Raw genomic sequence first — 14,235 nt, forward strand, 5'->3', positions numbered from 1 at the left:
ACACATGGGTTGACACATGGGTTGTTTCCACCTTTTGGCTATCATGAATAATGCTACTGTGAACACTGGGATATAAGTTACCTGTTTAAGTCCCTGCTTTCAATTCTTTTGAGTATGAGCCTAGGAATGGAATTGCTGGGTCATATGGTAATTCTATGTTTAACTATTTGACGAACCATCCAAACTGTTTTCCATGGCAGCTGCACCATTTTACATTCCCACCTGCAATGGACACGGGTTCCAATTTCCCTACATTCTTGTCAGCACTTATTATTCTCCATTTTTTAATTACATTTTTATTACTTCGTACCTAGTGGGTATTAATAGTATCTCCTGTGGTTTTGATTTGCATTCTACTAATGATTGTGAGCATCGTTTCATGTGCTTATTGGTCATTTGTATATATTCTTTAAAGAAATGTCTATTCAAGGTGTCTACCCATTTTTTTAATTGGGTTGTTTTGTTTGTAATTGAATTGTAGGAGTTCTCCATATATCCTGGATATTAATCCATTAGATATATGATTTGCAAATTCTCCCATTCCATGGGCTGTCTCTTCTCTTTTGATAGTGATCTCTGATGCACAAAAGTTTTTAATTTTGATGAAACCAGTATATTTTTAAAAGAATGAAAATAAAAAGAGTGGTACCCAAATAGATGGCTAAAGTAATAAAGGCAGATACTACCATGGATTAGTAAGGATGTGGAACAAATGGAACTCTCATATATTTTGCTGGGGATATAAATTACCCGAGAATATTGAGTATATACTCAAGAACATAGGCATATCCACTGCTCCAACATTTCTACCCAATTCTATATACCCAAAAGAACTGTGTATGTTCCTCAAAAGACATGTACAGAAATATTCATAGCAGTATGGTTTGTAAAAGCCCCAAAGTGGAAACAACAAACATGTCCACTAAGAGTAGAATGGATAAATAAACTGTAATATAATCATACACCAGAATACAACACAGTAATGAACCTTTCACTGGTAGCATATTTACCAAAATCAGATGTTAATTCATATTACTTACTACACTGGATTAATACCAAAGCTGTAAAGGTTAAGGAGTCTCATCCCTACTTCAAATCACAAGTCAGAAACACAGGAGCCTTGGATTAACAATTCAGAACTCTACAACTGTTAATCTGTAATTCCTCAACTCAGATACATTCCAAAGTCAAATGAGCTAAAGTTATGAAAATCTTTAAATGTGTATCACTCACCTTTGCTTTTAAAAGGTCAGACATTTCAGAATGATTATTATTATATGGTTTTTGTTGCAGTGGTTGCCTGTGCTTTACCCACTGGTCACCGGGAGAACCTTCAGGAAATAATTGCTGACTGTGGCGGAATTTGGTTCGACTACACCAAGATTTAAAAAATAAAAATCAGATCAGAAAATTTTCACTTATAGTCTTTCTAACACCTGTTAGTTTATCTTACAGACTACAAATTTTACTTTATTTACTGTCTATCTCTGCCCACTGGAGTATAAGTTCCATGAGGGCAGGGGATTCTTGTTGACTCTGCCTATCACTTTACCCCCAGCACCCAGAGGAGTGCCTAGCATTCCATATTTCTTGAATGAATTAATACTCTGTTATTTTTAATCCCAAAGTTTCCTAAATTTATTGATACCACTTCCTCCCTATAAATGATTGTACTTTTAAAAATCTGGGGAGTTCCCTGGCGGTCCAGTGGTTAGGACTCTGCGCTTCCCGTGCAGGGGGCACGGGTTCGATCCCTGGTTGGGGAACTAAGATCCCGCAAGCTGTGATGCATGCCCCCCCACCCCGCAAAAAGAAACACAACTGAAGAAAATAATTCTTTCATAAATTTAGAAATAAATTCAATAAATCAATCTAGTCGAAACAAACAAATGTCAGTGGATCTTCCTTCTTAACAGGACAGACAACTCAATTCTCAATTCTTTACTAGGATGCTTAAGTATGGAATTTGATCTGGCACAGGTCAGTTACGGACCCCGGCCATGCTGGAAGAGGATCTGAAAAATTAAGCTACATTGTGCAGCAAAAAATTCAGGAGCTCAAAAACGATGGAGAAGCAAATTAAATAAAGATCCAGTCTCAAATACTTATGCAAAAGAAACCAACTGTAACAGTAGTTTGTAGTAAAGATAAGAAATCGTATTCTGTAGTACCACATACATGTGTAATACAGTCCAGAGCCACTGATCCCAAGATCCATATTATAGTAAGATTGTTTTTGAATATTTCAGAATCTGTCCCCTTTCCCATTTAAAAACTGTAATTAAATTGCAGACTCTCTACTCTTTCTTTAGACAAAACCCAGATATTTCCTCCAACACATCAATAGATGTTATTCTATATGCTAAAAACAGACACCACCCTGCCTAAGCAACCTGAAATTTGGTTAAAGAAGTTATTTATTGTCTCATTCCATTCTCTAGGACCACAAACCCTAACACTGGCTGAAATATGTGGGAATCTTATCACACACTATGGTGGACAGATTCTCCCAAATATGAACAGTGACACAATTTCTTTTCAAACAGTGTCACTATTTCATGACTTTTTAGTAGTGATTGGATTTTTTTAATCTTGACTACATTCCTGTCTACTTTACTCTTTTTCCTTTTTATTGCTTCCCTTATGTTTAGTAGTATATAATTTGGTGATTATAATCATAGATTCTGAAAGGCAGAAATGACCTTTCAAGGCATTTAATCTAATCTCCTATCCTCATAAAATTCAACTAAAATGGCATATTCCCTATGTGTTTAAAAAATATTGACTGCAGATGTGTTACTCCTATTGTTTACTTTTTAAAGCTCTGGGATAAAAACAGAACACCTAAATTAGAGAAAGTATAAAAAGCAACTCTCTCTGAACCTAACAAAGGCAAAGTTCTAGCAAGCTGATTACAAATACATATACTTATTTAAGAAAATTACTTACTCAGCCTACTCTATAATTGTGATTTGGATACAATTACATTCCAACCAAGAAAATGCTCTTTGCGGCTCATGTCCATGTAATAGTCACTCTTTATAATATACAGTCTAGGCTAGGGAAAGAAAAGAAGCAAGCCCAAGCCTTCACAGTGCTATCTTTCTGAACAAATTATACATACACCAGCATCCCTCATCTCCTCTACACAAAAACAAACTTCAATCTATTCCCCCCATTCAACCATCTTCAGAAACTCAATTATTTCTAAAGTAAAGATATGAGAACAGGGAAGTAACAGTATAAATATACATACAGAGGATTTTTGTCTTTTCCTCATAGTCTATCTATCCATCTAAAAAGTTGATAAGCTCTTATGTATACCATTTTAAAATATGCCTGAAGCTCCTTTCCAAATTCCACTAACCTCTCTCATCAAAAACCCTTAAAATTTTTTTCAATTATTTGTGAGACCAGTAACAAAATAGTACCTACAAAAAGGAAGCCAACACCTCTACAAACTTTATAAGCAAAATGTCACTGCATTAAAAACTATCAAAAAGTCAGAATCCTACGCATATATTTCTTTACCTCAATTTTTCCACAGTGGGTTTAGCTGGTGTACTACCAGCTGAGGAAAATCCATTGTCGCTATCTGAGGAATCGCCAAATCTTCGAGAAAGCCAGTCCCTTAACGGTCTATGGAAACATTAAGAATTCAATTTTAAAACTTGGCTATGTAAAGAAACTCACTATCAGAATTTATGAAGTTTTGTATTTAAAGAAATACGAACATACCTGATAAAAGGAATGGCCATAAAAAATTTGTTTGGTGCCAAACCAAGTTTGGATTTTGGGGTCATATCATTTCTATGACAGGGCAATTTCTCAATGGAGAACCACTCAATGTTCTGAAACACAAGAAAATAATTCATTTTGTTAGTTACTTATTATCAAGGAGTTTCTAAAAGCAATTTCCTACATCATTTAATTGGGATACTGTCCAGCAATCTGAAAATACTTTTCAATTACATACCCGAATTTCTCTTCTGGTTTTCGGGTTAAATTTGGTATCTTTTGGAATTCCTGGAATGATGTACAAACGAGCAAGCTGGTCATTGATTCGAAGTTCAATGTAATCATCCTTACAAATATAATCTTTAATATCAAAACCAGTTTCTTCAAAGACCTGGAAATAACAAATTTGGATGATGATTTTCAAGTTTTGCTGTTAGACCTTCAGTTCATTAAAATTTGTTTATATCAAAGACAAAAATTTGGGACTTCCCTGGTGGAGCAGTGGTTAAGAATCTGCCTGCCAATGCAGAGGACACGGGTTCGAGCCCTGGTCCGGGAAGATTCCCACAAGCTACGGAGCAACTAAGCCCGTATGCCACAACTACTGAGCCCACATGCCACAATTAACCAAGCCGGCGCGCCTGGAGCCCGAGCTCTGCAACAAAGAGACGCCACCCCAATGAGAAGCCGGCGCACCGCAACGAAGAGTGGCCCCCACTCGCCACAACTAGAGACAAGCCCACACGCAGCAACGAAGACCCAACGCAGCCATACATACATTCATTCATTCATTTAAAAACCACTAAGGAAAAAGTCAGAATATTTCAGGGTCTAGTTCTAGCTGTGCCTCTGTTGAACTGTTCACTATGGAAAAACCTCCTTGCATACCTGAGCCTAAGTTTCTTCACCTATTCAGTGAAGGGCAACGTGGGAAATTGTGACTTACAATAATATATATTTGGTCACTGTCCCCCTTTCTGGTACAAGATCTCCTAAAACCCTTGGAATGTCTTAAAGTGACGAAAGCAAGAGTGTCTTTTGTTATGTTAATTAGGTGACTTAAGAAGCCCCTGTAAGGATTGAGTAAGGACTGAAGCTGGTCGCCAGGTGATTAAGAGGGCTGGAACTTTCAGCCCCTCCTCCCCCACACCTCCAGGGATTGAGCTCAATCGCTAATGGCCAATGATTTAATCAATCATGACTATGAAATGAAGCCCCCCCTAAAAACCCAAAAGGAGAGTTTCTGGTTTGGTGAACACATGAAGATTTGGGCATAGCAGTGCTCTAGAAGAGAGCATGAAAGCTCCTTGCCCTTTCCCTATACCTTGCCCTATGTATTTATGTCTTCCATTTGGCTATTTCTGAGTTATATCCTTTTATTACAATAAACTGATAATCTAGTAAGAAAAACTGAAATCTGAATTCTGCGAATCACTCTAGCAAATTAATCAAACCCAAGGAGGAGCTCAGAAGCACAAATGACAACCTGGACTTGCGATTGGCATCTGAAGCAAAGGAGGGTCTTATGGGACTGAGCCCTTAACATGTGGAATGGGATGCTATCTCCAGGTAGATAGCGTCAGAATTGAGTTGAATTGTAGGACACCCAGCTGACGTCCAAAACTTGCCACACACACACACACACACACACACACACACACACACACACACACACACACACACACACACACACACACACAATGTAATTGGGTCCAGAACCCTTAAGATGTTAGAATACATCAGTGGTTCCCACTCTGTGGGAAGTCACTGGGAACTCCGTATGGATTTTATTCACCGCAACCACAAATCTATATGTATACCAAGCTACAGAATGAAAAGTGTCTTACACCAGCGGCCCGTTTCGTGGAAGACAATTTTTCCACAGACCGGGGTTGCAGGGCTGGGTGGGCGCTGCTCACCTCCTGCCATGCAGCCTGGTTCCTAACAGGCTACTGACTGGTACCATTCCGTGGCCCAGGGGTTGGGAGCCCCCGTCTTTCACAAAGAAAACCATTTCTCAAACATGAAAACGGAGTGTGATTAATACTAATATTTAAGTGGGCAGATTCCAAGAGTATAGCTACAACCACATTTGCACGTGTGTGTGTGGGGAGGTGTTGTAAATGCACTAAAAATGAGAACTAGTGAAGTGGATTAATGGTTCTAAAACTGCCTTTCCTCACCGTGCCTCAAGGACTGCAGGAGCGTAAATCTCAGGAATAAAATGTCACATCTAACCCTCACCTTTTCCTTCAGCCAGAGGAGCCATTCTTAATTTGATTAAAATCCCGGGCTTCTGCTTAAAATTTAAAAAGCACTGGTATCTTCTAGCCTTAAAGTTCTCCTTCAGATAACATTTGTGTTCTGTGACCAAGTCCTTCCCCACTTCACCCCCAAATGAAAAGGCTTTGGAGCTTTAGTGTCTAGTAACCACTGTGCATCTTTTACACTGGAGTTCGTTCCTCCTCTTGCCTCTAGTTTCAGCACCTTCTAACCAATCAGTGGGACAGAACATGCACAGGCCTGAATCTCTTACAAGGTATGGGTGTGAAGGAGATATTTCTATCCATTTTTTTTTTTGTCTCTTCCCTCCTTCTCTTGCCAGTACATCTGACAAGAGAAAGGTACATCTTTCTACCTTCCTCAACAAGGGCACATCTATACTTGTCTCAAACATGTGTAGACTGTAACTCCCAATTTAAGCTCCTCTACGACACCTAACTCATTTCTGTATACTACCTTTCCCTAATTTCAAGATACTAGGTGAATATACTTACTTGAAAACTGCTCTATGGTATATAGAAAAAACAGACATTATTTGTATTTCCTACTTCTAGAAATGACAGAGTGGGAACAGAAATACAGATATGCTACCAAAAAAAAAAAAAGTTTTCTTGTCCTAAACCAAAACTATACACCTTTTCCAAAATAAAATTCTTTTACCAATTGTGGATTTATTTCACAACTCATGTATGCTATCTGGAGTGAAAGTCCAGATACTTTGGTTTTCCTTTTCTTTGCAACTAAGGTCTACCCTACTCTACTGCTTCAGACATAGCTTAAAAAAAACTGTTTTAATTGTAAATCAATCAGGATGGATATTAGATTTATAACTGTAACAATTAGGACTGGTTTACCTGAAAGTTTACACATCAGTGACATAAAATTGTTTCTCTTCAGAGTTTCCATTAAGAAGGTCAAAAGGGAAGACATAAATCAGAAGACATTCACAATACACTCAAATCCAGACTATATTAAAAAGTCCTATATATCCACAGGACAAGTAAACCAACTTTTTAAAAAAATGGGTAACATGTAAGTGGGTACTTAATAAAAGAGCACATTCAAATGGCCAATAAGAATATGACAATGTGGTCAACATCATTAGACTTCAGAGATACATAAATTAGAAGCACAATGACAATTACATTCCCATGAGAATGACTAAAATTTTTTAAATTGATATAATTAACATTATATTAACTTCAGATATACAACATAATTAACTTTTTGTATATATTGAGGAATGACCATAAAATTTTTCCCAGTTTTACTGATATAATTGATATATACCATTGCTTAACTTTAAGGTGTACAGCTTAACGGTTTGACTTGTAATGAGAACTCACTGTAATGATAACTCTTAGGATCTACTCTCTGAGCAACTTACATACGTATCATACAGCAGTGTTAACTACAGTCATCATGTTGTTCACTGCATCCCTAGTACTTATTTATCTTCTAACTCAGTTTGTGCCTTTTGACCAGCTTCCTACAATTCTCCTCTACACGCACACACCCTCTGATAACCACAAAACTGATCTCTCCCTCTATGAGTTTTGTTTTTTCAAATTCCACATGTAAGTGAGACCATACAGTACCTGTCTTTGACTTATTTCATTTTGCATAATGCTCTCAATGTCCATCCATAGCGCAAATGGCAGGATTCTTTTTTTTTTTAACAGCTGAAATATATTCCATTGTGAATATAACATACCACATATTCTTTAACCATTCATCGATGAACACTTAGGTTGTTTCCATGTCTTGGCTGTTGTAAAAAATGCTATGAACATAAGAATGCAGATACCTTTTCAAGTTAGCATTTTCATTTCCTTTGGATATATTCCCACTAGTGGAATTGCTGGATCATATGGTAGTTGTAATTTAATTTTTTGAGGATCCTCCATACAGCTTTGCATAGTGGCTGTACCAGTTTACAATCTCAGTAACAGTGAACAAGGGATCCCTTTTCTCCACATTCATCTGTCTTTTTAAGGTGGCCATTCTAACAGGCATAAGAGATATATCATTGTGGTTTTGATTTCTATTTGCCTAATAACCTAGTGATGTTGAGCATCTTTTCACATACCTCTATCTTCCATTCCATTAGCCATTCCTCTATCTTCTTTGGAAAAATGTATATTCAGGTCTTTTGCCCATTTTTTAATTGAATTATTTGTTGAGTTGTATGAGTTCTTTATACATTTTAGCTATTAACCCCTTATCAAATATATGGTTTTTGAGTATTTTCTCCCATTCCGTAGGCTGTCGTTCTACTTTGTTGACTGTTTCTCTTGCTGTACAGAAGCTTTTAGGTTGATGTAGTCGCACTTGCTTATTTTGGTGCTTATGCTTTTGGTGTCATAGCCAAAAAATCATTGCCAAGACCCATGTCAAGGAGTTTTTATCCTGTTTTCTTCTAGGAGTTTTATAGTTTCAGGTCTTACATTTAAATTTAAGTATTTAATCCATTTCAAGTTAACTTCTGTGAGTGGTATAAGTCAGGGATCTAGTTTCATTCTTTTACATGAGAATATCCAATTTCTCCAGCACAATTTACTGAAGAGACTTCTTTTCTCCATTCAGTTTTCTTGGCTCCCTCTTCAAATATTAGCTGACCATATACGTGTGGGTTTATTTCTGGGATCTCAGTTCTATTCCATTGATCTATATATTTGTCTGTTTTTATACCAGTGCCATACTGTTTTAATTACTATAGCTTTATAGTATAGCTTGAAATCAGGCAGTGTGATGCCTTCCACTTTGTTCTTCTTTCTCAGGATTGCTTTGGCTATTCAGAGTCTTTGGTGGTTACATATACATTTTAGAATTTCTTTTCTAATTCTGTAAAAATAATGTCATTGAAATCTTGAAAGGGATCACACTGAATCTAGACATGGTTTTTGGCAGTAATGACATTAAACAATATTAATTCTCACACTCCATGAACATGCGATAAAAATTTTTAAATTGGTAATTCTATGTGTAGGTCAGGACAACTAGAACTCTCATATGTGGGTGGTGGGAATGTAAATCGGTTCAACCACCTGGAAAACCATTGGCAGTAGATATGCAACTTCCCTATGACTCAAATAATTCCACTCCTAGAGAAATGAAGGCTTATTTTCCTCAAAGGACATGTATAAGAATATTTACAGCAGTTTTATTCTGAATAGCCAAAAACTGGATACAATCCAATGCATAAGAGAATGGACAAACTGTGGTATATTTGTACACTGGAATATAACAAAGAGCAATTAAAAAGGACCAACTGCTAATATACACAACAACATAGATGAATCTCACAGGCATTATACTGAGCCAAAGACATAAAACACAAAGAATAACTATTGCAAAATCCTAATTATATGAAGCTCAAGACCAGGCAAAACTAATCAATGGTGATAGAAGTCAAGATAGTGGTTCCCTTCAGGAAATGTGGGGGAAAGAAGGCATTGACTAAGAAGGGGCAGGAAAGAATCTTCTGAGGTGCTGAAAATATTCTTTGACCTAGGTGGTGGTTTCACAGGTATATACATATATAAAAATGAATAACCTGTTAAGATTAGTGTATTTTATGTTCTTATCCTCCAACAAAAAAGTTTTAAAATAACTTTATATAGTTCTTAATTCTATTTTTAGTTATTCCCTTTAACTACCTTCTTTGAATAATACCTTATAATCAGAAATTAGTATACATTCCAGTCACGTATGTCTGTATAATAATTAGAAACTATGCTAAAGGTAAACTGTATATTCTAAGTTCCTTGTGAGCAGAGCCTGTTACCAAACAGAATCTAACTGAATACATGCTTACTAAAACAAGTATTGGAGGACCGAGGGGCTGTTTCAGATTAGAGACTGAAAACATAACAATTAAATGCAAATACAGTACATGAGCCTGGATAGGATCGTGGAGGGAGAAGGGGGTGGAAACTGCAGAAAAGGACCATAATGGATCAACTAGTAAATATGAATATGAATTGTCCGTTAGATAACAGAACCTATCAATGTCCCACTCCCGAATTTGATAATTACACTGTGCTTATATAAGAGAACTTCCCACTTCTTAAAATTTACATGCGTAAATAATTAGGGGTTAAGGGGCATTTTGTCTGCAATTTACTCCTAAAGTATTTAGCAATAATAATAAAAACCATTCACCCATATGTATCAAAAGTAATAAAGCAAATATGGCAAAATATTAACAGGTGAATCTATTCTTTATATTATTCTTACTATTTTTCTCTATACTTGAAATTCTCTCAATAGTAACACAATTTTAAAGAGTAACATGTAATTAATGTTTAGGTTTTTCTAGTGCATTCATTCAAATATATCCTGTGTGCTTAGTAAGTGGTAGGTACTGTCCTAGGCACTGACTTCAGAAATGAATAAAGCAAGCGCTGCTCTTTAAAGAGCTCCATCTAAAAAAGAAATGATAACTGCAATATGATATACGTGCCAAAAGGTAGGTGGGTTCTATGGGAGTACAGAATCAGGGTGCCTAACTCAGCCTTGGTTAAAGGTAAGGTGTGATTGTGAGTTGGGGTGGTCACCTCTGGAAGGCTGTCATGGGCATCCTATTCTGCTGGATACACTTGAGCTAGGACTTGAAAGATGAACAGAAGTTTGCCAGATAGAAAGAAAAAGACATTCCATTCACATAGCTGGGAATGGCTACAGCTGAAGAATTATATGAGAGGAAATGGTACAACATGAGGCCATCAGCCTAGTTTAACAAAGGCAGCTTGAAACCCTGTACAACCAAACTTAGAATAAACATAATATAGTGACAGACCTCAATTCTAAAAGTGATAAAGACTGATTTACCTCTAAAATTAGGTATTCATGGGCTTCCCTGGTGGTGCAGTGGTTGAGAGTCCGCCTGCCAATGCACGGGACACGGGTTCATGCCCCGTTCCGGGAAGATCCCACATGCCGCAGAGCGGCTGGGCCCGTGAGCCATGACCGCTGAGCCTTGTGCGTCCGGAGCCTGTGCTCCGCAACGGGAGAGGCCACAGCAGTGAGAGGCCCGCGTACCGCAAAAAAATAAATAAATAAATAAATAAATAATAATAATAAAATTAGGTATTCATTCTCAACAAATATTTACCAGGAAAAAATTTTAATAGCTCACTTACATGTATAGACAACAAATATAAAAATTTTAATACCATACCTTCTGTGTATCAAATCCATTCCTGTATTATAATACAGACTTAATGTTCCTGGCACATGGAATAGGACTAATGTCTCAAATGATATCAGATAAAAATCTCTACATAAGAGTAAAGAAATGTGCTACCCAAAGAACACCAGCATAGACAATGAAATCCTCTGCGTAAAATCTATGTCCTATAAGCCTACAAGAGGTAGAATAAACCAATAATTCCTCTGTACAAATTCTATCAAGATTAAATCACATAAATGCATATTAAAGCTTTATTAGAATAAAATATGTTGTTCTGACAAATAATAAGCAACAATATGAAATCTTGAAACCACAAGTGAACTGCCAAGTATTCCTTGTTTTCTCAAAAACAGTTGGTGTTTCACTGCAACTAACAACAAAAATATACTAAGGTTATCCTGATATAGCCTTTCAATAATATCTAGAAAACATTTTTCATATCCCTGTCCTAAATCTACTTCACTGAATACAAGTGATCAGAAATAGGGACTTCCCTGGTGGCGCAGTGGTTGAGAATCCACATGCCAATGCAGGGGACACGGGTTCGAGCCCTGGTCTGGGAAGATCCCACATGCTGCGGAGCAACTAGGCCCGTGAGCCACAACTACTGAGCCTGCGCGTCTGGAGCCTGCGCTCCGCAACAAGAGAGGCCGCGATAGTGAGAGGCCCGCGCACTGCGATGAAGAGTGGCCCCCGCTTGCCACAACTAGAGAAAGCCCTCGCACAGAAACGAAGACCCAATACAGCAAAAATAAATAAATAAATAAATAACTCCTACCCTCAACATCTTCAAAAAAAAAAAACATAAACTCCTATAAATGGAATAAAAATCTGGTTTTTAACTAAGACACTGGTGGTTCCTCCCCTCCCTCAAACAGTGTTGCTTTTATTATACTGCAGTACCACCAAGTGGCAGAAGGATACACTGCAACTCTAGCACTGCTAGTTGAATACTTCATCACTCAAAAATGGCAACTACTATGGATTGAACCCTCCAAAATTCTTACGTTGAAGACCTAACCCCCAATATGACTGTATTTGGAGATAGGGCCTCTGAGGAGGTGTTACAGGTTAAATGAGGTCATATGGGTGGGGCTCTAATCCAACAGGGCTAGTGCCCTTATGAAAAACAGGAGATGCCAGCACACTAGCTCTCGGGGCACTCACACAGGCACCTGGCAAAGGTCACATGAGCATGCAGAGAAAAGGCAGCCAACTGCAAGCCAGGATCAGAGTCCTCACCAAGAAGTCAATCAGCAGGCAGCTTGATCTTAGACTTCCCAGCCTCCAGAGAAGTAGAAAATAAATTTCTATTGTTTAAGCCACCCAGTCTGTGGTATTTTGTTATGGCAGCCTGAGTGGACTAATACAGCAATGCTCCACCTTAGTCCCAAAACTTTTCTCTTTACGAAAAAAGTATTCACTTAAAAATCAGGAATAAAAGTCAAAAGACTTGACTTTAAAACTTCTAGCCTCAAAATTTACAGAAATTAAAGTTAAATCTTCTTTGACAAGTTCTTTTATCAGCTAAAAGAGACTATTATTTAGATCAGAAAGGTTAGAAGTTAGGATTAATTATTATCAAAGGGAACATTTTTTTCCCTGAAATTAAAGGACTGTGGTTCCTAAGTATGCTTGTGCTTTCCTCAGAGCAAGACAAAAACTCTAAAACAGGGGGAAAAAATTCATATTGATCCAACAGAAAGGTAAATGTTATTAGGAAATAGATGTACTTAAAAATCACAAATTCCTTCTGTTTTCATCTGTTTAGAAATTCTCACCCATTTATAAATATTCCTTAACTGCCTATATAGCAGTCAAGAACATCAACTCCAGAACCCAAATACCTAAATATCTCTGTTTTGCTGCTTACTGTAAGACCGTGAGCATGTTACTAAACTGCTCTGTTTCAGTTACCCCCACCTGTAAAATGGAGATAACAATTTCCCATAATGGTTGTATCTTTCCCCAAAGGATTCTCTTTAGATCCTACAATCCACACTCCATTCTCCCACTTCCCATCGCCCCAAGAATAAATTTTATTTACTTTCTTACAAATTACAATGATGCACAGTCATTACTGAAATCAGCATCACATAGATAGGACAACTTTTTATCTTAGTATCCCAGAGCAGAGAACAAACAAGATAAACCAAAGTGAAAACTGTCTCAGTTCACAGGTTAACTTACTTTTTTACCCTGAATATCCTATTTCTGCATCATCCTGACTCTTTATAATACAGTGCATAAAACTCATCAGAGGGAGGTTTCCAGCACTCCTGGGTCTAGGGTCATTCTTCAGTTTTTCCAAGGTTAGGTATTTGATTCCTCCAAGAAGATCCAATTCCAGAGACAGCTCATTTCACACAATTTAGCCTAAATTTGTTATTCCAGTTATTATCTTTTCTGGACTTGGACAACTATCTCACTACTGTAGGACTAGTCTAACTCCATGTTTAAGATCTACAGATCAATTCCTCTAAGTAGGATGCTATGGTTCCCATTTTGTCCTTCCTTATAAGCAAGATGACTACAAAAATTGAAGGTATAAAAAGGGAAGACTTTACAAGTACTGTACATCTCCTGCCATATACAGAAAAGAAAGGAAAAGCTCTTAGAGGATGTGGCAATTTCTCACCTGCTTCCTAAATAGCTTTCGATTTTAAAGGGTGGGCATAAACCTTCACCTACTTGTACAGAAAAAGCTTTGTCTATACGCTGTTGCAAATACTTGCTTAGATAAGTTGTTCCATACTCAATTTAAAATGCAGCATTTTCAATCATTTTTAAAATCTTACTCCAGGGCTTCCCTGGTGGCGCAGTGGTTGAGAGTCCGCCTGCCGATGCAGGGGACGCAGGTTCGTACCCCGGTCCGGGAGGATCCCACATGCCGCGAAGCAGCTGGGCCCGTGAGCCATGGCCACTGAGCCTGCGTGTCCGGAGCCTGTGCTCCACAACGGGAGAGGCCACAACAGTGAGAGGCCCGCGTACCACAAAAAAACACAAAAAACAACAACAAC

At 37.6% G+C, this 14,235-nt stretch overlaps 1 protein-coding gene across 3 annotated transcripts in view; it reads right to left on the reverse strand.

The window, feature by feature from the left end:
• DCP2 (decapping mRNA 2) overlaps positions 1 to 14,235 on the reverse strand; it is a 50,567-nt gene that overhangs the window by 15,460 nt on the left and 20,872 nt on the right. For all 3 annotated transcript variants that reach the window (XM_079916637.1, XM_079916638.1, XM_079916636.1), the window contains exons 5-8: positions 3,977 to 4,129; positions 3,739 to 3,851; positions 3,532 to 3,639; positions 1,234 to 1,372 (exon numbers count right to left, since the gene is read on the reverse strand). In XM_079916637.1, coding sequence (XP_079772763.1) covers positions 1,234 to 1,372; positions 3,532 to 3,639; positions 3,739 to 3,851; positions 3,977 to 4,129 — 513 coding nt within the window. The remainder of the gene's footprint in view (positions 1 to 1,233; positions 1,373 to 3,531; positions 3,640 to 3,738; positions 3,852 to 3,976; positions 4,130 to 14,235) is intronic.

This window comes from Stenella coeruleoalba (assembly GCF_951394435.1).
Source record: "Stenella coeruleoalba genome assembly, chromosome: 3".
In the NCBI taxonomy this organism is placed as follows: Eukaryota; Metazoa; Chordata; class Mammalia; order Artiodactyla; family Delphinidae; genus Stenella; species Stenella coeruleoalba.